The 24,342-nt window shown below is 38.5% G+C and overlaps 1 protein-coding gene across 8 annotated transcripts in view; it reads right to left on the reverse strand.

The window, feature by feature from the left end:
* Window positions 1–24,342, reverse strand: part of neo1a (neogenin 1a) — a 113,628-nt gene that overhangs the window by 22,958 nt on the left and 66,328 nt on the right. For all 8 annotated transcript variants that reach the window (XM_046857498.1, XM_046857496.1, XM_046857495.1 and 5 more), the window contains exons 4-7: window positions 23,641–23,791; window positions 13,775–13,914; window positions 8,540–8,694; window positions 8,333–8,453 (exon numbers count right to left, since the gene is read on the reverse strand). In XM_046857498.1, coding sequence (XP_046713454.1) covers window positions 8,333–8,453; window positions 8,540–8,694; window positions 13,775–13,914; window positions 23,641–23,791 — 567 coding nt within the window. The remainder of the gene's footprint in view (window positions 1–8,332; window positions 8,454–8,539; window positions 8,695–13,774; window positions 13,915–23,640; window positions 23,792–24,342) is intronic.

A 24,342-nucleotide genomic window follows, 5' to 3' on the forward strand; every position in this document is an offset into this window, starting at 1 on the left:
ATGCAGATATGTGAAATATTTCAAGTCCTGACCACTGGAACACACTGTGGTTGGACTTCAGCATATCTTACTCTTGTTTTCCACTGACAGAGTGAAACTTGAGAAATAATAATAATAAAAATAAAAAAGCCTTCGCCTATCGTCATTGTGAATTATATCCTCCATAAACTGCACAATTCCAAGTATGCATAATATAAAAACTCAATAATGTGAATCATAACCCTGCCTCTGCATGACAGTAAAAATCAATCATGGTCATAAATGAATGTCTGTAGTGAGGTTAATGCAATCTGAAAGTAAAGATGAGTGCCATTATTTGCCTGAAACCAAATACCAGCTAGGAAATTAAAGTATTATTCCCTAAAAGCAATGCTGTATTGGCATAGAACAAAATTAACATTAAAACAAACATGCCCAGCCACATAACCAAAGTATGGTTTATTCAATGTGATTTATGCTGGCACTCCATTATAATCTGTTCATTATTATCATATATAATTTTATTCTGGGAAATATGAGCACAGATTAGAACCAAACATAGCCATAATTACACACCACTGCTTCTCTGTTGCAAATTTATTTTTTGCACAAACTACAGCTCTATCTGCAGCTAGCCATAATGCTTCATTCAGAAAACTACACAGACTAATGATGCCCATCTGTAAAACACTCATTAATTGTGAGAACCATTAGTCTGTAGTATTCTCTAAGGGATATGACCCATTAACCAGAGAGCATATTAAACATTAGCTGCAACAATTATAGAATCAAACATACATGAAACAAGAAGCCACAAATGTTTCTATGCCATTCTGTCCACGATCTGTATTTAGCTTTTGTGTTGTGTAAAAGTGTGTTGCAGCTCTGTCCATGTCCTAGCAGTTGAATTTCCTCTATCTTGCTCACACACTGTGCCAGAATAAGCTTTCAGAAATCTGCTATCGGATTGACCCCATTTCAAGGCTGAGCTTCAGTAAACAGCAAAGGCTTGACTTTAGATGAATCGGGGTTCGGAAACAGGGAAAAGGTGAAGGGAAGGGTGAACAGAGGAGACTGTACAGAGTGAAAACTGCACCGAAGCCATGTGCTGGTTATCCATCTGGCTCCATTGTGTTTTCAATCCCTCTCTTTTTCTGTCCAAAACTCAACAAGCGCTAACGCGGCAACACATGGCGGCTAACGGCGAAAGACTCATGTTTGTTCTATTCATAGTGAAGAGCAATCGCTGGTGTCGTCTGAACAGATGGCAACAGTGCCTTATTAATAGCAGACATTACAGCTTAGTTGGAAAGGTCACCAGGCAGAATGAAAAAGAAAACTCAGGAAACTATTAGCAGGAAAGTTGCATGGACTTCTGAACCACTTTTACTTTGTATAAACAAAGGAAAGCGTCGGTTACCCAACTGCAAAAAGAGTTCAAAAACAAAAACAAGAGTCTACAGACTCAAGCATTAGCTATTACCTTGAGATGTGCTGGAGTTGCGTTTCATTATTAATGGCTTATTATATCAATATTGATGTGATTTCAAAATACAGAGAGCAGTGATGACTTCTGCATCTCCACTCATTATAGGAAGAAAAGACTGGACAAAAGGGGACACCACCATGTGCAGCTTTTAGATTTTAAAATTGAAATGTGCAGCTGTTTCCTTTGTGTAATTATCCTAAGCCAGGTGTAAGGATGACTGGTTTGCATTTTCTAAGGCATTATAAATATTGATATCTCAAGCTTGTATGGTACACGTCTGAGGCACAGTCTGATGTAGTCTTTGCACGTCCCATGTGTTCTTTCTTAGTGTCTCTGATGATAACATCATGTGAGACCAGATCTGACAGCTTGTGACATTTGGCTGAGCTGCTGATCTGCAAACAAAAGGCTAAAAGCTTGATACACATGAGTACAATGCTTTTAGGAAGGAAGTTAAAGAAATCAAATCATACAATCTTTGGGGGTTTGATCATTTTGTCTTTTTTTTTCTGTCGGTTGTTGATTGATTAAACATATGCTCAGGAGACAAGATTGGACTGCAACAAATCTCCCCCACCACAGGTGGACAAATGATGCAATGTTTGTCTGCATTCCACCTTGTTTTGAGAAACACTGGAATATACCAATTTATAAGCTATATCTCCAAGATGAATAAGATAAGATATACGATAAGATATGCCTTTATTCGTCCCACAGTGGGGAAATTTGCACCAGGAAGCATTGCCTGGTCATTGTGGAGTTTTAGAAACGGAACTTGATCAGTTCTGCAGAGGTTTTGTTCTCGCTTTAGAGTCTGCAAAAAAATGCTGCAGTGTCAGCACTCTGCCAAAGCAGCACAGAGAATGTCATGAATATGGGAAGAAGATGGATTAAAGCATAACACTGTTTTTGAGATTAATTGAATGCAAGATGACTGGGTGACTCAGGTGACTGGGAATGACTCAGCCTGCTCTCAAATGAAGCATCTTCTTGCTATATTTCTAGGGATAATAGCAGGTTCATCAAAGAGTATCTGTGAAGGCCACTGCTTTACAGAGCAGGACACATTGCTTCACACGAGTGTGTGACATAGATCTCTGCATTGTCCTTGCAGGTAACAACCAGGTTTCAAAAGAGGTTGAAGCCTATTTGCCATCAAGGTCCAGATATGGGTATCAGTTTCACTGAACTCAACTCCCCAGGTTCACAATCTTTTTTTATTTTATTTATTTTTTAAGATAACACTGAGTGACCAATACGCTCAGGATATAAAAAGGTACAAAACTGTAATTTCCTTGCAGCTGTAGTGGTACCCTAACATTCAGCACCTTTACTCTGGTTTTTTTTTACATTAAGTGGAATTGTAATTGTAAAAGTACACTACATCCGTCTTGCTAAGAAAAATAGACATACTAGTAGTATAGAAATGGATAGATAGAGCATTTTATTCATCCCAGAGGGAAATTCACATATTACAGGAGCACAGTGAGTAAGAAGTATACTAAAGCAATTTATATTATAGATGCATAATAACGGAAAATAAGTATATAGATACACAGCAGAGGTGCCCAAAATTTGTACTATGAAGGGACAAAAATCAAACTTGATTGAAGGCCATGGGCCATTTACATTATATAAAAATAAAAGTCATATACGACATGGTGAACAAAATCAAAGAGCTAAATTTGGCTCTTTTTTTTTTTTTTTTTTGCATCTCCAGCAAAGTTGCTTTCTCCCCAGCATACTGCTACAATGAACTGCACATGCTACCACAGAGTGATAGATCTTTATCATCTTACTGCAAATATTAAAGGACCTGGGCTTTCTTAAACGTAGAGTCTGTTTATCCAAGCGTATACATAATATATACGCTTGAAAAACCCACCGAATTGGTCCTACTTCCTAAAACTTCAGTCACTAATTAGTTTTTGTCTAAGTGCTGAATCCATGATGTTATTAAAATGCAAAAAAAAAATGATCTTGCTAAAACTTTTGAAATTCAAAAGAGAAGGCTAAAGTATATATCAGGTCAAACATTATTTTGTAAAACCATTCATCTTTAGACTTTTTGTTGTGTGTTGGGAAATTAAAACACCACAGCTTCAGGGATAGTCCTGGCTTGGCATTTGATACAGAGCCATGCTGTTCTGTTTGGAACCAATATTAGTGTGCAAAGGAGTGCGGAACGGAGACAGGTCTATCAGCACAGTCGGCCTTTTGAAAGGTTGTCTTGTAGTCAGTGGTACGGGCAATTGGGCAGGTTGCCACCTTTTGGGGAACTTCCTGTCAACAGACACCCAAGCTCTCATTGTTCTTTGAAATAAATAAATAAAAAAGTACTGCAAGGTGGCACCTAAAGCCGATGGCTGAGGACACTCATTTAACGCTTCACTGAAATTCTCCTCTCAGGCTGAGATAAGTTTTTACTGTGAGCTTATGGCTAGGCATTGTGACCTTCATACAACGGCTAATTTGCTGGAAGAGGATGAAACAATGTGACATTTTTGTGATTTTGCCAGACTTGCTTTAGCCTTTTCATGTCAGCAAATAGTTGCTCCATGACATTGTTTCCAGGGTTCCAGCATTGAGGGGTTGACGCCTTCACAATAAAAAGCAAAAAAACAAACAGGTCGCAGTAGTTTTACCAAAATCTTTTTGTAGCAAAGCAAAAGCCATAACAACTTGCTTGAACTGAGCATCTGCTGTTATGTTTACCAATTTTGAAGGGTCTTCATGAAAGGTCTTCATTTGATCACAGCACTTTCATTACTCTATTCGGTCTTAAAACCAAATGGAGCACGTTAGACCACTGGTTATTAACCAGGAAGCCTTGTAAACAACAAGAGAATGTAAAAAGTCACTCGGGGGGCTGCTGAGGTGCTATAAATAACAAACATGTGTGCTCTTCTATTAGTTGTCTTTGCCACACAGGCCTAATTTAAGTGTCAATGGAAAACTAAGAACTCTCTGAGGAGACATTCTGTTCATGTTTTATAGCATACTGCAAGTCCAAGAGCACCACACAAAACAAAGCAAATTAATCACAAATTCTGTCTAAGTCAGCTTGGTGTACCTTGGCATTCTTCACCCTTGATGCATCACACTGACAAATACCAGCCAGTGGGGCAAGCCAGGGGTTCGACTATGGGAAAAAAAGCAGGTGAGAGAAGAAACCATGAGTTCTAGGGTGCAACAGTGTGGGAGTTATTCCTGTGCCACGTGGCCTGAGCAGGCTCTCCATGAAATACAGAAGCAGCCATTACAGGGCAGATCTGCTAAAAAAGCCTGCTGTGTGTCAGAAGCTTCTTGTGGGTTTTATTTTCTCCTCCCTCAAGCTGGGAGTTGCAGAGCAACACATCACTCGACTCGCCCCATGCGGAAAATTCCTCACACTCCACCAACCGCACCCAAGCACCACAAACCTGGAGATTAAGTCTGAGTAAAGAGCACTATGGGAGGATCAAACAAACACTGGTAAATGGCTTTCACGGGATGCTGGTTTGATATGAAGCCTCAAGGAGAAAAAAATAAAGTGTGAAGTATGTGATAAAATTTGGGACAAAATAAAGCATCTTGGAGCCACAAATGAAAGCTGAGAAAAAAAGCAAGCATTCAAATGCAAATATGAAATCATTCGAATCCAAGTGGCAAATAAATAGGATCAGACAAAAGAACAAGAGTTCATCCACAAGTCGTGCCATTCCCATTATTTTTTTTAATAAACATCCGAAAAGTGCAGTTTATTGAGATATCTGCCAGCCTTTCACACTGAGGCATGTGAAAATATGGCTGAAAGACACAGAGTGAGAAAGCAACTAATCCTCATTCCAAAAGCTGAAATCCAATTCAATGATATAAGAAACTCATTATGAGCTATGGAATAATGTTAACCTAGCTGGCATTTCTGTTTAATGCGTCTAGTTTTTTTTTTTCTCTTCACATACAAACACAACTATCCTTCTGTTGTCTGAGGAAAAACAACCCCACAAACCTCAGCAATAGCAGAGTTGCGCTTTGGGTAATAATAGCCTGTCAGGCCATGAGATAAAAACAAAACAACTCAGGTGAGAAAAAAATAAAGTAAATCTCCGATGTGTACAGGAGAAAAGAAGGCCAGTGATTTAAAAAAAAAAAGAAAAAAAAAAAAAAAGAAGAAGGGGTGAACAAAAAATAAAAAAAAACAAGAGAATGACTTCTAATGCTTACTGAGCAATAGCATGCATTTAAATAAATGTTCATGCTTTAATAAACATGCTTCCCAGTTTAGCATGTGCCAGTCCAGATGGTAGTGAGGCTCAGGGCTTTAATAAACGCCTTCCACTACACCTGGCAAGCTGCTTTAATAGCATAAAGCTGAATAGCACTGGCAGAATGGAGTATTTACAGGCAATTTAGTGTTGTGCATACTGGGGACATCATAGGCCTTCTGGAGAAAATATCTTATTAAACACCAATATCTTTATTCTTCTGTATCTTCTGTTCAGGCAGATCTGCTACCTATGAAGGTGAATCTACCTTCCCAACATAGGTGGAATGTTCATGTATAAGATTTTTTATGTTTAAAATATATATATTTTTTAATTAATAAAATAACCTGCTACCATTTCAAAAAAAGTCCTGTTAGCACTTACTTGTCTAATATCTCTTACAGAAGCCAATAAACGGCTTAAAACAGCTTCCACAAGCCTAATTATATATCAGTGTTCACTATATGCTTGTCTAAGTTAATGAAGTTTAACAAACTGAGAAATGCTGTTTCTCCGTTTGAGTTTCTAGAGTTTTGATTAACATCAGAGTTGAAACCTTTCAGTCATTTCCGAATAATCTAGGGGAGAAAATTGGATGCCAGAGCTTTTCATTTCTAAACTTTCCATGTGTAAAACAACTGACACTGGTGCCTGGACTCCTAAATCAATTTGGATAATGCAAATTGTGATTTCCACTACTGTACCAAAATCAGCCACACACACTTAACATGATTAACTCACTTGCTTAGATGAAGTGCATGAAATATTCAGTGCTTGTTCATGTAATAGTTCTGCTTTGCTGCAAATTACAGCACACATGCTGATTACCAGCTTCTTATGGTCATCTACAGCCAGTTCAAGTGTGCTTTTATTATTAGACACTCAACAATAACACCACCACTGGCTCATTGGAATTACAGATCTTGTGATTCAAAAATTGCACTCTTTCAAATAATTTCAATATAAAGCAATCACTCAGCCCTACTTTACAGAACCCTACTAACAGGTAAAGTAGAAATTAAAATGCACAAAGAAACAAATGAGTCTTCATAATATTGAGCACAAATCTATCCTGCATATTTTCTGTCAAACAGATGTTCACATCTTCAGGGGAATGTTCCAGAGATATTATGATCTTGACTACCAAATGACACATGAGCATCAAGACCGACCAAGGCACCCATGAGGGTGAGGTTTCTCAGCCACAACCCATATGCACAAGTGTGTGCACAAACACACAGAACAGTTGGCACTGGCAGACAGAAGCAAATTTCACCACATACTTCACTTACACCCATTACTGGATTAACCTCAGTCCATTGCATGAGTGTTAAAAGACTTGTTTTGCTAATCCTTAAGCCTGAATTCCCAGTCACCCTAAAGAGACTTAGATTGATACTGTTCTATTAGCATATGATCTTTGGCCTCCCTGCAGCTGCTGTGGGTGCCGTGTGGGAAACAGTATGCAAGACTGCACTAAGCAGCTTAAAACTCATGTACAATCGAGAGAAATGACCTATGATAAAATGATGTAATATTTTACAAGCGTGCTGCATGTCAATTTTAATGTGCTCTCTGTTGAACTTTTGATTATATTTCAGTTCATTATACAGCACATTTAAACTCTTTTGTTTTATTTTTCCCAGGAAAAGTTTTGGCCTGAGTGCCTTTAGTGCTGATGTATGGAAATTTTTATTTTATTGGTCATACACATAACCACACCCATATGTGTTGTTTGGGAAATATATTAAGATAATGGGAAATGCTTTGTTCCTGATGGTTCATGACACAAAAATAGAATTTACATAAAAAAGAATTTCTTGTAATACACAAATTTTGGGGTCAGTAATTGTAGTTAAAGTTACTTTTAAATCAATATTTATAAATAGAGTAATGTGGGTATGTTAACAGAGCTGTATAATGTACCGTACATGTACCGTAATTTCCGGACTATAAAGCGCACCCTTGTATAAGCACACACTGAATTTTACAAATATTTTTATTTTTAACATAAATAAGCCGCACCTGTCTATAAGCCGCAGTCTACACTGAAACTAATGAACTTTACACAGGCTTTAATGAAAGACAGTGTCTGTTACACGGTGTAACGGGTGAAATATGTTGTGGCTCCTTTAAGAGCAGAGCAGCATTTTGGGAACAGCACGTCACTGCATTCTGCCGGTATTACTGCGTGTGTGCGTGTGCAACTGAGGATTATGTGCTCATTATTTTCTGATGCTCATTTCTAAGTTTCTTTGACTAACCCATAACGCTGTAGCCAAGAAAAATAAGTAAAAAAGTAGCGGCTTATAGTCCGAAAAATACGGTACTGAAAGCAAGTAATGTTTTTGTATTTCATTGGGCATATAGCTAAAATTCAACCAAACTACACTAAAATAACTAAATCATAACCTATAAAATCTTCTAAAGAAGCATAGTGGAAAAGTGAACCCAGCAGTATAAACAGTGCATACATTTACATACTCATAATATAAGTGCTATGTAAGTTCTATCACATTAAAAATGACAAATTTAAATGCATCAAAAATAGTATGAATCTGAATATAAAAGTACTGGTGTGATATTGTAAAATTGGATGCGTTTAACTGATACATACCTTGATCTAGAATGAGGAGTTGAGCGCTGGCCTGTATGTTGCCCACTTCATTCTCAGCTAGACACTGATAAAACCCCTCATCTGTTTTCACCAGGCCTTGCACCTGCAGATTCTGCTCTTTCTGCAAATCCAGACATCACAAAAGCTTATTAAAGTCATCAACAATTACAAATATCATTGCAGTCATAGCGATAACGCCAGGTTTACCAGAATTCGGAAGTAGTCACTGGGAACCACGGCGTCGCCATTTTTAACCCATTTGATGGTGGGGGCAGGGGATCCGGTTGCTTCGCATTCGAAAACTATGTCCGTAGCCTCGTGTGCATACGTGTCAGATGGTCTCTTCAGAAACTGTGGAGGAACTGCAAAGACAGATTTATTCATGAGTGGCAAGCTAATGAGAACCTACTGGAAGTTTGCAGAGACGTTACAGAAAACAATTGCGTCTTTTTGCATCAGTCACCTACATGGTGTGAAAGTATGTGCTTCCACATCCCTGCAGTAACAGTACAGCAAAAGTAACAAGTTCTTACATCTAAATGCCTGTTGATAGTGAAAGGAACAAAGAAAAAACCTCCAACATCCATTTCTGACCTTCCATTTAAGACTGGTTTGATCTCTCCAAAGATTGCAGCATTCGTGTCTCATCTGCTAAAAGGTCACACAGCATGAGTGAGGGTCACGTATCAACTGCCCCATAGAGCTCGTAATTGGGATGCTGTTCTATAATCAGAATCAGGTGCACTCACCTAGACCTGCCTGTCAGCCCAAAATCTCTGTTGTTCACTGAAAATCTACAATGACCGCATCAGCAAAGAGCACTACTTTTACTTGATAATATGGTTGAGGTTATGATTCTACACTTAATCAGTTTCCAGTCTTGGTCCAGTACTGTCTTTAAGCATTCTAACATTCTAATTAATGCAAAATAGTTCACTGATCATCTTAAATGTTTTGCAAGCAATTGTAAACCCAAGTATCATCAACTAACAACTAGAAAGCGCGTGCAAGAAGCAGTCTGTTAGCAAAAACACAGAATATTAGTCTGCGACATAACCAAGATATGCAGAGGCATTATTTTTTTGCAAAAAGAGAAATAGTAAGAAAACATTTTCACAAACAATTTAACAATTACTGTAAAAATATTAAAATTTAATGGAAGCATTAATAACTTAATGTTAAGAAAATGTCAGCAGCCATTCAAGGACCAAACTATACTATACAAACTTACTCACTATATAATAAACCCCAAGCTTTAATTATACCACTACTGACTCAAGCAATGTCCCATCAATTTAATACGAGCAAACAATTACTTTTGAATAATATATATAAAAATCTTGATTAATTTAATAGGTGGGTAAAATTATTTTGCTCAGGTCTATGGAAGTGGGGAAAATAAAATATTTCTGAGTACAAATGTTGAAAATAATGCAAAATGTATAGTGCATACAGTTTGCTTCCTCAGTGCATACAGTGTGTTTTCGTGTGTGTGTGGCGACTAGGGACTGTTGAGTGAGCCTGAGTTTCTGCAGCATTTGTTATCTGCTAGAGGGAGTAATCCTGCTTGCAGCACTCCCTCCACTGCCACGCGCCATTTAGCCCAAATAGAGTACACACACACACACACACACACACACACACACACACACACACACACACACACACACCCAAACGCAGACAGCTTACTGTACCCAAGAGCAGATTCACACTGCTGCAGAAGCACGAACGCTAATGCAGCAAGCAGACCACGGCGAGTGCCGCAAGCTTAAATTACAGCATGCACAGTGTGAGAAAAGTGTAAATACGCCGATTAATAACCACGCACTATTCATCATGAACAAAGGAGAAGAGGAATTCATTTACATTATTTAAAAAGTGTTCACCCTTTTTGAACGTCTCCACATTTAGTATTTTTTTGCGATGAACTACCAAGCAGAGAGACGAGCGGAAGGGTCGCCAAACGGTGACTAAGCCGGAGAAGAACGTGACGGCCGGCAAGTGCACTCGGACAGACACTAGGAAAAGGCGGGTAAAACGGGCGGACCGCGGAGGAAGGCGGGCCGATCCGCGACTGGACGCCGGCAGACGTCAAGATGGACAAGTGTGTGGGTGAACCCCGGCGTGAGTCCAGAATAGGAAATCGCCGGGGTAAATAAAGAAAGCTCTGCTCGGTGAACTATTGTCTGTCTCTTTCTTCCAGTGGAATATTTTACAGTAAAAAATGACATTAATTATGGTTTTAAACAGAAAGAAAGAAAGAAAGAAAGAAAGAAAGAAAGAAAGAAAGAAAGAAAGAAAGAAAGAAAGAAAGAAAGAAAGAAAGAAAGAAAGAAAGCTTTGACTAATTCAAGTAGTCAAGAAACAGAACAGAAGAAATATGAATGTTAATTAAAGCTTTATTAGATTCAGGCTAAAGAATGAAGTTGACTGGCTTTGTCCTTTATCTTTTCACTAAGATTTAGTAATTTGCTTCTTCTACACATTCCCTCCACTACAGTAACAAATTATTCGATGGTCATTTTCTTAACATGTTGAATTGCTGCATTATGTTAATCCAAAAATGAATGACGTTTGCAGATTTTCAAGATTGATGGCATAGCACATGATAGCTACATCAATTACAGAAGACACATGAAAATGACACTTTTCTGGTTTTTCAGTAGTAATCACAATTCTCTTTCTCCTCTCCTCTACGTTACTGTTACATCAGTAAATAAAAGGAATTTTTTTTTTTAACATGCTGTAGATTTTTTGGCTGTTTTTCTTATTAGCAAAATTAGAGAGTGGGGAAATCTTGTAAGGAGCTCACCATGACATAAACACAACCGTTGTTGGTCCTTTAACTAAAGATTTTCTAATCTGAGAAGCAGAGCCATGGCAAGGCTTAAACGATGAACAGCTCTCGACACGTCCTCTGGTAGGCTGATGAGGTCTGGGAAGCCAACCTGCTGAACAACACTTGTCTCACACTGCTGGTTTCACACTCCCACCATCTACACACTGGACAGATGGTGTGTCTAACATGAGCGCCACTTAAATCTCTGACATCTGACGCTTCTTCATACACAGCAATATGGTGTGCAACCCCGCACACTGAAAAAGTGCACACCATCAGGTTGTGGTTAAATCTTAACAGACAGAGATATAATGTCATGATATTGATATTTTGTAATCTCTCCTTAAAAAAAATAAAATACACAAAAACCTCCATAATATTTTTTCTGTAGAAATATATGTCCTATATTCATAATGATCCTATTGAACACCTTTAGCGATGTATAGATCACATGCTGGTATTTAATGGACGAAGACAGGGATCATTAGGACATCTTAAGCAGCCAGAATCCTTGGACCTCAGCTCATGACGCTGACATGACACACTGGCCAATCATTTGCAGCATGCTAACTCAGAGCCAGGTTATGAAAGTTTAATACACCAGACTCATAATTTATGAACCACTATAGGCCCTGAAACTCGCACACACATCCACATGTATTACACAGCATGCGAACACTCACATGCATTCCCACGCATGTTAGAACCCACTGACACATTCTGGCTTACATATGTGAACTCATTACTGCTTACAGGTCACACGCACACACATACAGTCCCATTAGTGCAAGCGCGAGGCCTGGAAATAAAAAGACTTCGAGCTCCACTGCTCACCAATCGTACTGCTCCGTAATTAAAACCTACTGTGTCCTCTGGCCCAATTTATTGTCATGCCAACTCCAATAAAGAGAGAGGCAGTGCAGCCGCACTGGAGCTCGCTCCCCATTCACTGAAGCCTCAAGCTGTTGCTCTCATCTTTAACCTCTGCCTCAGCGGAGATGGCAAGAAAACATATATTTAAAGGCAAAGCGTCCATCAGATACTCTTTGAGCCAGTAAATAACATGCCAGATTTTCTGTTTTTTTCACATGAACTGCAAATGCAAAACAACCCTTTTTTTTTCCTGAAGAAAAAGAAAAGAAAAAAAAAAACCAGATGTTGACTTAATTGACTAAGATGTTGAGCTAATTATCAAGAAGTAAGAATTATATTTGTTTCAAAGTTTTTTCTTTATCTGGCAGCACGACAAACTTCTCAAAGGGTACAGGGTTAGATTTCAATTTGTGTAAAGTAAATTAAGTGATCAAACGGGAAACCACTAACATTCAAAAGAAACAAGGCACACAGTGCATGCTCAAGTTCGTTCAAAGAAAATCAGCTGGACATCTTGTGGGAAAAAGCTGTTTTGAAAGCGCCTTTCTGTTTGTTCTGTACGGAAACAGAGAGTGCCGTCAATCCTGCTATGCATCTGGTTAGGTGACTTCATTACCACAATGGCGTTTATTAAGAGTCTGTGGCAAAACCTTTGCGTTGGATCCAATGCTTTTGAAAGAAGCTCATCTCTGGGGCTCTAGGGATCTTAAATTTAAATGGTAAGGAAAAAAAAAAAAAGGAGAGGGGAACTAGAAAGCTGAAGACCTTGGCGCAGTACCACTGTGCCATGTTGGGAATTGTGAACAGAGCCCCTCACACTAGTGCATCCACACAATGACTTTCCCACCCACAGAGCCACCAAGCTCTGTTTCTTTCATTCACTTGTCACACCCAGAATATTTGCATGAAGTGTGAAGCGTAGGAAAAAGATCTGGGTCCTACGCCATTTTCCTGATTTCACACTCGCCTTGTGCACCCTTCATCCTTGACACAATGCTTCGTAGGCTTTACTGACGGCTTCCTTTGTGTCCTACTCGGTCCCATGTCACGGCAATTCAAAGCATTAGTCTCAGTTCTATACCTGTTTATGTAAACACAGTCAGAGCGTGCTTGAAGCATACAATCCAATTACAGAACAACGTCATTTAGAAAGCACAGACGGACTTAGGATAGAGTAGATGAATGTTCCGCAGCCAACCGTTCACTCAACGAGACAGAAATTTATTTTTTCCCTAAATTGCATTTAGTATTGATTCTTTGTAAACATATAAGCATGAAAAAAATCGCTTGGTTGTTGGATGCCACTTTAAAAACGGTGGCCAGGATGTTAAGGATATTGGCTGATAGAGGATTTGCAAGCTTTGGGTCAGGTTTATTACTCCATGCATAATTTTACACTGATGCTTCTTCTAAACCTGTTAGTAATAGCATCAGAAATAGATGACATCAATTCCACAGCCGCACAGAGCGAAAAGCCATCGATAGTCATTTGTAGGTAGCGTTTGTGAACTCCCCTGAGACATTTGCTAATACAACGTGGAACATACAAAGCAAGCGTTGTGGCAGCAGAGCAGCTGAGCAATTAATCAGTCACAATCTATTCAAGCCACCACCTCAAACCATGTGTGAATCTGTTAAACATTCAATCAACAGATTACTACTTTAATGACCATGTATGTATATCGCACTACATGCTGTAAGGGTTATATGACATGCAGTTTCAGTGTTACCTTGTATCGTGAGCTCTCCCCGGGCTTCAATGGAGTCGTTTGCATTATCCGCCAGGCAGCTGTATATCCCACCATCCTCTTCGGTCAGGTTAAAGATCAGCAGACTGCCCCCACCAAGCAGCTCAAATCGGCCATCAAGGCTGAGAGGAAAGGAGAAAATAAAGAAGCTGGTCAATACTCTGACTGAAGTGCTTACAACCACAGCAGGAGCTTCACGGGTACAATAACTGAATTATCACTCTAGCTTCACTCAGGTCAATGCTATTAAATACAGCCACAGTGAGGTGTGATGTGCATCAGAATGAACATAGATGAGTCGGGCATAATACTAAATTAAATGGTACCAGAAGAAATTTTCTTTCACTGCTACCTCACAATTTTACCCATGCAGCTGAAATTTTCCAGTGAAAATCGACTGATCTGTTTCTTTAAACTGCTGCAAAGAAAAAAAAAACCTTTCAACTGTTTGGCCAGGTGGACTTTATGATTCATACACCTGCGGGACTGGAAGGGTGTGGTCAAAAACAAGTGAATGTGGTCAAAGTATGTGTTTAAATGAGAGCAGATGAGTGGTCAAAATAGCTGTGTGAGTGGGTGTAGTCACAGATCAACTCTACCTGTTTGGAACTGTTTATCCTGAACATGTCTAGGTTATGCCACCAAACCTTATTCGAGTTGTCCAGAACTGCAACCAGAGCCCAAATAAATGTGCATTATGCAAGAGACTGGGAAAGAAATAATTGGCTGTGCCAGCATCAGTTAATTACATTAGAATTACTGTCCAGGCTTTGGTACACCAATGGCATCTTCATGTTTTGCTTTGTCTTTTAATCTCCTCTGCACAGGGGGTGGGGTTTGACTGCACTGAAGGAGGAGCACAATGGGATAGAGAGGAAATCGATAGGCCAAATGAGAACAACTGATGAGACATCCAGAATAAGCAAGCAAGAAGACTGACAGCGAGAGACAGTCATGAGGGGAATAGATAGGAAGAGATGGACAGAAATAGAGAATGACGCAAATAGAAAGCGAGAGAGAGGGAAAGCTGGCCTCTTGCTGTGTTAACATGTGAATGCAGACACAGCAGTTCCTTTGCTTAACCCAATCCACCAGCTATTGATTGAGTCAAATCCCAAGGCCACTAATACCACTGTTCTCCTAGTATGCACAGGGCACCTCCTCACTATCCACACTAGTCTCTCTGACCTGGACCATCTGCTGTGGGCAGGGTATAAGAATCCAATATTCACACTGGAGTTCTGATTACACGGTCAGAAACATGTTTTGCTATAGAACATGCTTTTAGGTATCAACTCATTTCCTTTAGAAGGAACTATGGTACCATAAGATCCAGAATAACCCCTGTTGGTAACATTGTCAGAAATTTTGTCCTGAAGTTCAGTACAGTCTGGCTCTGATATAGCATGCACTGCAGTATGTTCTTTAGGAAATGAGCAGCTCAAACACTACCTCCCCAAGAGAGTCATTGGGCAGCTCTGGCACCCAACCCACAAACCCACAGGAGAGAGTTCAGCACCTCTCATAAAGGGGGCCTTTGTCCTTCTGGTTTAAGCCAAACCAAACACATAAGCTATACTCCCAAGCACAAGACCACAGAACGTTCCTTTGTATGCTCGGGTAATACTTTTTCTAGGCAATGATGTCATTATTTAGGGGAAAGAAGCAAGAGCCTCAAATCATCAGAGCCTCAGTGCATGAGGTTTCTTGTGGTCTGTAGTTAAAAGCACAATGTTCATGAAAATGATGTTTGACTGCACAGTCTGAGGGGCTTCACAATTTTGACATATCTTTGTATAAACTCAAACTGCATTCTGTCTGGGTAATACAAAAGATTGTTGAAATGAAAATCAGACGTAGTGTTTGCATTTGAGGAAGCAAATGAATCAATTAAACATGAAGCCGAACATGAATCAATTAAAAATGCATTACACAAAGCTTGTCCCCCTACAAAGACCTTTTAATTAGTTGCAAATTTTCAGTATCGCTTATCTCCCACTTATCCACAGTAACAGGCATGAAGCTAGGGACCTCTTGGGATAAGTTAACACTGGTGACAAATAAAATTGTTCTTTAAACAATGAGGACTCGCAAGGGGGTTGTTTTTCTGTTAAATCTTAACTTGGTTCTGATGTTAATTTTGTAAGAAATACCAGCACATCTTTACCTTAAGTTGCCTTAAACGATCCAGAACAAACATGGTTAGACTGCTGATTAAAGGACTACCAGATACCATGACTGTGACCAGGAGATACATTAATTGGGATTGATCCAACTGGCACGAAAGGAGATTGTAACTGCAGCCTCAGAACTCAAGGTGAAAAGACAATCAGGTAATGGCTGGTTATTTATAAACCACCATCTCTGGGTGTCCAGTTCAATGTTGTATCTGACAGGGGACACAAAAGAGTGCCTTTAATTATGTCCCTTTTTTTTTTTTTTTTTAAATAGGAGAGGTGTAGAAACAACCATATGGAGAGAAGTCCAATGTTGCTTTGGTTGGTTCTAGAAACCCCAGAATGTACCATGTACCTCGCTCTATTTGTTTTGTTAGGAATTCTGCTGGCAAACCGATATTTTTTATTAGATCATTACGATAGAGCCCAAAGCCATAACTTGTCTAATGCGCAGAGAGAAGAGATATAAGACAAAGAGGCAGACAAGGCAAGAGATATACCAGCTGCTCAATGCATGGACAAGCTAGTGAGGGTCCAAAAGAAAGAAAGGATGCAATCGGAAAAACACAAACACAGCTGGAATCCTCTACTTGCTTACTCATGGTCCAAATTCCCCATTTTGAGGTCAACAATGTTTTTTGTTAGGGTTTTGCAATGCACTGCCCTTTACTGAATTATTCATTAACAGAAAGCAGAAGTGGACTTGTCCAGGATTCTATGCCAACCATTAGTGTTTATCCTTTACAAGTTATCCCTGTCTATATTTATTCCAAGCCTACCATTATATTCCCTGGTATGTCAGTCAGTGAGTCACCCAAGACCTCATTTTAGTTTGGCTGACTGTGAAGGATTCAAGACATTTGGTACGATTCCATGGTCAATCAAAACCAAACATTTCCCAGCAAACACAACAGAAGAGACCAATGCACTCTGGCTTCTCTTTCAGGCACTATTCTAATACCAAAGCCATTAGCAACACAGAAGGAATGAACCAGAAACAGCAGACGCTCACTGTTAATCTTGTAATAATACAGACACAGCACAAAAAGGCATCAGAAATTATAGCCTATTAACATTGATAAGCGGTTCCCCCAATGCCACTCTCACAGTCATTTGGTCCCTCTTTTGTGTAGGACAGCAGCAAGTGTACGGTGATTGACCCCAAATTGGATTTTAAATGGTGTTCCAGAGAATAAGCAGAGACGAGTGACAGACACAAAAAGAAGTGAGGGAGGGAAAGACAGCCTATCAGTATGCTAATGTTGTAAATGGACGTCAGACAACCACCTCAAATCAAACTATCACCTGGACTGTCCTGCGAAACGACAACAAAACAGTCTTTTAAATCGTGCTAAAGAGACAAAACTATGTAGGCACTGTCCTGCTTCTGACCATCCTCGCTGAGCTGTGTCAACACAAACGTCATGACATTCAAATGTAGAAAGAAGAAAGACGATCTGAGGCATGAGGGATGATTTACATGCAGTGTCAGCCTTGTTGCCTATACATTATTCATCAACTTTATTGAAGGCAGATGATTCCATTCAACCCTAGACAAATGCTTTTCTACCTTGTGGCTGAATCAGTGACTCAGACTTTTTAGCAGCCATTGTCTTTGAAATGCAATGCTTTATCATCGAAATTCCTTTTTATTCTGCTGCCATGCTTAAATAAACTGTTCATGGAGTATTCACCATACTGCATATACAGTACATGTGCTCCTATTTACCCACACCACCAGGGGTCATTAAATCTGGCACTTCAAAAATGGTTCTTTAGCTTTTTGTCCCCATAGACAAAACCCTTAAAGGGCTTCACTTTCATGCAAGGCTTCAAGTAGAATAACTTTAGAAAGTGGGCTTTCAAAATCCAACTTTTAACTTTCAAAGTTCTTGCCCTTTCTTTGTGGAAAAAATTCCAAATATTTTAAAGATGTCTTTTCCCCCCAGATGTTTCCTGTACTACTTCCTTGCTAAATGTCTCCACATAATAAAACATCAAATATTTACAGAGACAGATTTCGAACCTAGAGACTTAGTGTTTAAGTATGCTTTTAAATAATAAGTGTTAGTTAAAACTAAAGCTCACCTCGATCATTGTTCAGAACTCAGGCATTGTTTAGGCTGAAACCCTGGTTGTTTAATATAGATATGCACCGGCATAGAAAATGTTTTTCTGCTTGTACATCTCCTTAAAACATTATAAGACAAAAACATACAAGTGTGTGTGTAAATAAATATATATATAAGCGCACTCATATATAAGCCGCACCCACTGAATTTTACAAATATTAAATTTTTTTAACATAAATAAGCCGCACCTGTCTATAAGTCTACACTAACGTACTTTACACAGGCTTTAACGAAAGACGGGTTACACACGGTGTAACGGGTGAAATATGTTGCGCTTCCTTTAGAAGCATAGCGGTATTTTGGGAATAGCATGCCACTGCATTTTTCCGCTATTACTGCATGTGTGGAGACCAAGGAATATGTCCTTATTATTTTCTGATGCTGATTTCTAAGTTTCGTTGACTAACCCTTAATGCTGTTGCCAAGAAAAATAAAAAAGCACGAGTTTTGGAAACCTGTCTGTGCTTATATGATTTCTGTTGCAACTGGAGTTAGTGAGCTCTCCCTTCACCCAGACTCAACGCGTTACAACGGCTTGTATCTAAACAGTAGCTGACCAAGAAAGTCATTGTTCACTGTCTTCCTTCTTCCTTTCACAACTACTTCTCTCGGGAGTTTATCTTTTGGCATCGTCCTGCGTAAAAAAAAAAAACACGTTTTTTCTCCCGATGCCGTGCAGCTCAGAACACAGGTGAGGTGCGTTTTTTTCGTTTCCGTTTAGAAATGTAATTGGTCTAAGGTTATGTCGCTCAGTTTTTTGGCTTCAAGTTTATGAAACCGGGAAAAACCCAGGAAAAATTTATAAATTAGCCACTTCGTTGTTTAAGCCACGGGGTTCAAAACGTGGGAAAAAAGTAGCGGCTTATAGTCCGAAAAATATAGTATGTAATTGTATATTATATATATATATATATATATATATATATATATATATATATATATATATATATATATATATATACACACATACATACATACATACAATTACATACTATATTTTTCTCTCTATCACTTCCCTCTCTGTTTCTCCTGCTGACTGATGAGATGCCTGCCCTCTGGACTTGCCTGATCCATCTCTGATGCACTACTCCTGCTTGAGGCATCCTTCACCTGAAAATTACTTGCTGCTGCTGAGGACTGCCCCACATGGATAGCCTAAAGCTCACTGTAAGATTCCTACAGTCAGTACCAGACAAATTCCCTAAAGATGAATATGATGTGGGTTTTGCTTTTTACTTCGACAAAGCCTAAATACTGCATTTTTAAAAGTCCCAATCATTAAACTGTAGATGACTACTTCGATACTGCAGACTTCAAGTTAAATCTGTGTTATTCACAAAAATGCCCTGAGGCTTGTACTTAAACATCCTTTCAGCACACATAGCACTGCATGACTACACAATATAGCAGTGGATGAATAAAGACTTCTCGATAGTTACTCAAATCCGGTGTCACCTAGAAGAAGATGGGTTCACTTTTCAGTTTGGTTTCTTTCAACGTTTCTTCCTCTTCGTCCATATTTCTGTACTGCTGCTTTGTGACATGTCCATTCTCAAAACAAAAATGGCAATTATGTCAATTCTCTTTCTCTGTGCAAAGGATAAGCACTTGACAAAGCATTTTCCTGATCCCTTAACAGACTGTCTCAAGCAGCACTTTAGACAGAGAGCAATTTGCAGACCCGCGCTCTCACCTACAGCCAACACAGAGGCGTACACTTTCATCTTTCTCCCCCATACTTTCATCAGCCTCCTCTGCCTCACTGAATCCAACTCTCCCTTTAGCACCACTAATCCCCATTGCACATTCAATCACACTTCCGTCTTCAAAGATGTACACATCAGCACGTCCTGCAACAGTCACTTACTGTCATCAATGTGGAGCAGAAAGAGAAATGAAAGGAAATTTTCTGAATAAATATGTTGATTATTGAGGGAAAATAATATCCTTTAATCTTAAACCTGGTGAGTTCATCAAGAGAAGGGCAAAATACAAATTTGCATTTTTAACGTTATTGATTGAGCTTACATTTTGAATCCCGTGGGAGGGATGTCAATGTCAATTTTTGCAGATGTTGCTTTTTATTTCACATATGGAGTTATCCTCATTTGTCCATACAAATCATTTGGTGAATGCTCAAGTAAATGCACCCCCTCCCCCATCCTTCCCAAATTGGCCTCTTGCCAATTCCCACCATCTAGCTAGCTCTATCCTATTGTAGGACAGCTGCCAAACAGGGTGTGTGAAGGCTAACATGTGTTTCTTCCGAGACATGAAGCCAGCCAACTGCATCTTTTTCTAACGTCTTCTCATGTGCAGTGGCACACATTTGGAAGAAAAGTGCTATCTACCCTCTTTTGCATACATGATCGCAAAAATGCCTGCTGTTGTCACTGTGTCCTGCCCTAAGAGGATTTATAATTTTGCTCTATAGAATAATGTCTATTAACGCAGTGATGATGTATGTACTCACAACAAACAAACAAACATCAATTACACACATCATTGTTAATTTTACTTACTATTTTAATACCAATACTAATAGCAGAACACTATACTGGGCAGGCTACACATAGGGAAACTACAAGCAAACAGAATGCAGATAATTGTGCATATGATATAAACTGTTAACTGGTGTTTATACAGTGCTGACCTAAGTAACATGGCAACAAGCACCTGAAATGATCAGTAATACAAAAGCAGATGCACTTATGTTTTGTGAGGCCACCAGGGCAGCATGTTGGTGCCAAGATTTGTAATCATGATCTTTTTTCTATAGCTTTATTAAGCAGTCTAAATACTAAAAGTGAAATACATTGATTTCTTTGTATTGGTTTACAAAAAAAAAGCACAACTTATTTTGACAGTAAATATTTGGAGATCATTACATGAGAGAGAAAAAAAACTATTAGAGTTACTTAGAAAGTATTGTGAATAGGTACAAAAAATATTATTATAGATATGGATATCAACACAATAGTGAATTCTGAAAGCACTCTTGCTCAAAAAGCATCTTTTTTATATATTGTTTTCCCAATACAAAGTCAGTCCTGTTTTTCAGACAGCATAAAAATGGCCGTCTTTTCATGCTCATTGTTGTGGACAAATCTGACTCAGTGCATGTCTCCTACTGGGAAAAGAATTCCCTATGATGGAGAAAAAAAAAGTTCCAAGATAAACATGGTGGCTAAGAACTTTTCCCTAATGAACTTTGTAAAGCCTGGTAAAATAACATTCAGCACATTTGGTAATGAATGAATAAGCCTGTGGATGTTTATACCCTGTAGATACTGATGCTCGTGGCAATGGATACTGTAATTACACGTTACAGTATTATTCACAACACTCTTTAATAGCAGGGTTCTTGTTTATCCTCTAACCTGTCAGTCAAGACTTAGAAACTGAGATGTTGCTGTATGAAATGTTACGTGTGTGCTAAAAAATTTGAAGATAACATTAGGACGCCTTTCACCATATTTGAGGCTTGTTTGGCAAGTTTACCTGCAGTTATCAGAAAATTGTATTTAATATGACTCAGTGCTACCCTAAAGCTACTAAACAAAATATAATTCTATATTTATTACTAGAATTTTTGTAAGAAATGAAAAAAGCCTAACAAAAAGGAAGAAAGAATACCTGTAAAATATGCATTTCCCATTTTTCCCCCTCCTGTAATGTGTCTTGTTCATGTTGTTTGTTTTAATTAGCTGGCTTTTACATCCGTATTTCCGTTTACAGCTAAAAATGGGCTTAATCACACTCATAAATTACTGAATGAATCCAGTTGAAGAGATAAGGCAATTTTGTGTTTGTTATTTATTTTGTGTAAAATTATTTTTTAAAGTTATTTGATATATGACATTTTGGAGCTCCAGGTATTTTTCATTGCAGAAATGAGATCTTCACGAAGAGGACAAGCGTGTTACGTTTCTCAAGCTTAAGATGAGAGAGTGATTATAGTCCCATCAATACTTGGCTCCTCTTCATTTAGATTTATTTCAGCTCCAACTCACTGTTCTACATGGCATCAGATACATGGCGGAGACTGATTTTATTTTTGGATGCCCCAGGATCTTTCTGATGGTGAAGAGACACATTTCTAAATTTGCATAAATTGGCAACCTTTACCTGCTACAGAAAAAAAACAGGGTTTATGTTTTGTTTCTGGCAAACTGTAAATGTTTATCAGGTGTAGAACGTTTCATGTATTTAGTTAATTAAATGGAGATGAATTTCTTTTACATATTCACATTGAATTTCTGTTTATGATACACAGTTATAGTGAGGATATATTTATGTATTAATTTTGTTTACATGGTTATTGAGATCTATATATATATAGATATATATATATATATATATATATATATATATATATATATATATATATATATATATATATATATACACATACACACACACATGTATATATGTGTGTATGTATATTATATATATATACACACACACACACACGCACACGCGCGCGCGTGTGTGTGTGTATAAATACATTCTGTTAACGTAATTATGCCAATAGTGCCATTGCCAAAATGGTCTGATGTAGAATTGCTTTCACTAGCTAAGCATTGCAGAATTGCTAGCTACTGGAATTAGAAACATACTCATTTTTTTGTCCTCTTAGATAATCACAACTGTCATCATATCCAACATAACAGCCCTCTTGTGTGACATGACTTAAATCATACAGCATTTTTAGTCTGTCAGAGTTGATGGCGAAGAATTACACTGTTCCATAAAACACACTGTTATTACGCAGATACATCACTTCCAAACACAAGCCTATATTTCTGTACAATTATTAAACAAACTGTCGAAATACTGAAGACCTCTTTGAATTCTGTGGATCATATTTCAGGTACTTTTAGGTGTCACTTCAAGAGTTTACTTTTTTCTACATTTCTGCATTAATCTTCCTAATGATGTGCTGTGAACCTGTAATTGTGCTGTGTTAACATGTAAACACTGGAGCGTAAATCATCAAATAAATAGAATTTACTGCTTTTATTTACCAAAAAAAAAGGTTTAGGATACTGGGGTTAGCTTTATGTTTAGGTGTAGGCATAATATTAATTAGCTACAGTAATGACTGTTAATGGAAGGTCCTCCCAAAGACAGAAAAACAATTTGTTTGTGTGAGTACGTGTGTGTATATGTATGTGTGTGAGGTGCTCACATTCTGAATGGCAGTAACACATCTCAAAGCAAGCGCCATATCTCTAATTATTTACTCTAGCAGCTGCGACAGGCTGCTGCGACGTGCCAAGTCAACAGCAGCCAGCCACACACACACACACACACACACACACACACACACACACAAAATACACATAGCACACAAAATCCTCAAATGTGAAAAACTGAATGGTGGGTTTACTGTTTGTGTAGAACATGTCAAAAACTGAGAAAGCAATGCTTTTATCCTGCCGCTAGTTGTCACTTAACTAAGCGAGATAAAATGTATTCTGCACGTCATCTTTCCCTACGCCGTCCTGGACACAAATGAACACGTTCATGTGCGTACCTGTCATCGATGACTGTATCGTCCTTCATCCAGCGAACATAGGCTGCAGGTAATCCGCTCACCACACAGGGGAGCAGTACGCTCTCCCCCACTACCTTGGACACTGGGCCTGGCTGCTTGAGGAACTCCAGCTTGCGCACCTCCGATGTTTCTGAGAGGGACAGATGAAAACCAGAGCTGGATTGGTTAGGGTTCATTGACACTAACTAGTAATGAACATTTAGGTTTTTGTTTGTTTTAAAAAATAACGAATAGCACACTTCTGGATGTTCTGTTATAGGAAAACAATCCCTCAAGTGTTTTGCTTCTCTATTTTGCTTTTGAATCAATTTCTTCATGAATCAATTCAGAGCTGCATGTCCAAGTAACAAATCTGATTATTTCCTGTTATTATTTACACTATCCATTCACTCTTCTATTTTTTTCTGAATGTAATAAGACCAAAACAATAAAATTATTTTACTAAGAAAAAGGATTTCTTGCAACATGTACGAGTGTTGCTTGTAGACAGTACTATATAAAAAAAACTGAATTATCTCACACAGGAAATGGCAGTGCAATAAAATACAATCGTCAGTGTTTTGTTTTTTATTGTTGCTTAAATTGTGATTTTCGATTTATGCACTTTGGAATGCATATTTAATAATGATAAAAAAAAAGATTTTTCAGTGTTTTTGCCAGTTTAGGTGAACAGAAAAGCAA

Source organism: Silurus meridionalis, chromosome 9 (assembly GCF_014805685.1).
Source record: "Silurus meridionalis isolate SWU-2019-XX chromosome 9, ASM1480568v1, whole genome shotgun sequence".
NCBI classification, from domain to species: domain Eukaryota; kingdom Metazoa; phylum Chordata; class Actinopteri; order Siluriformes; family Siluridae; genus Silurus; species Silurus meridionalis.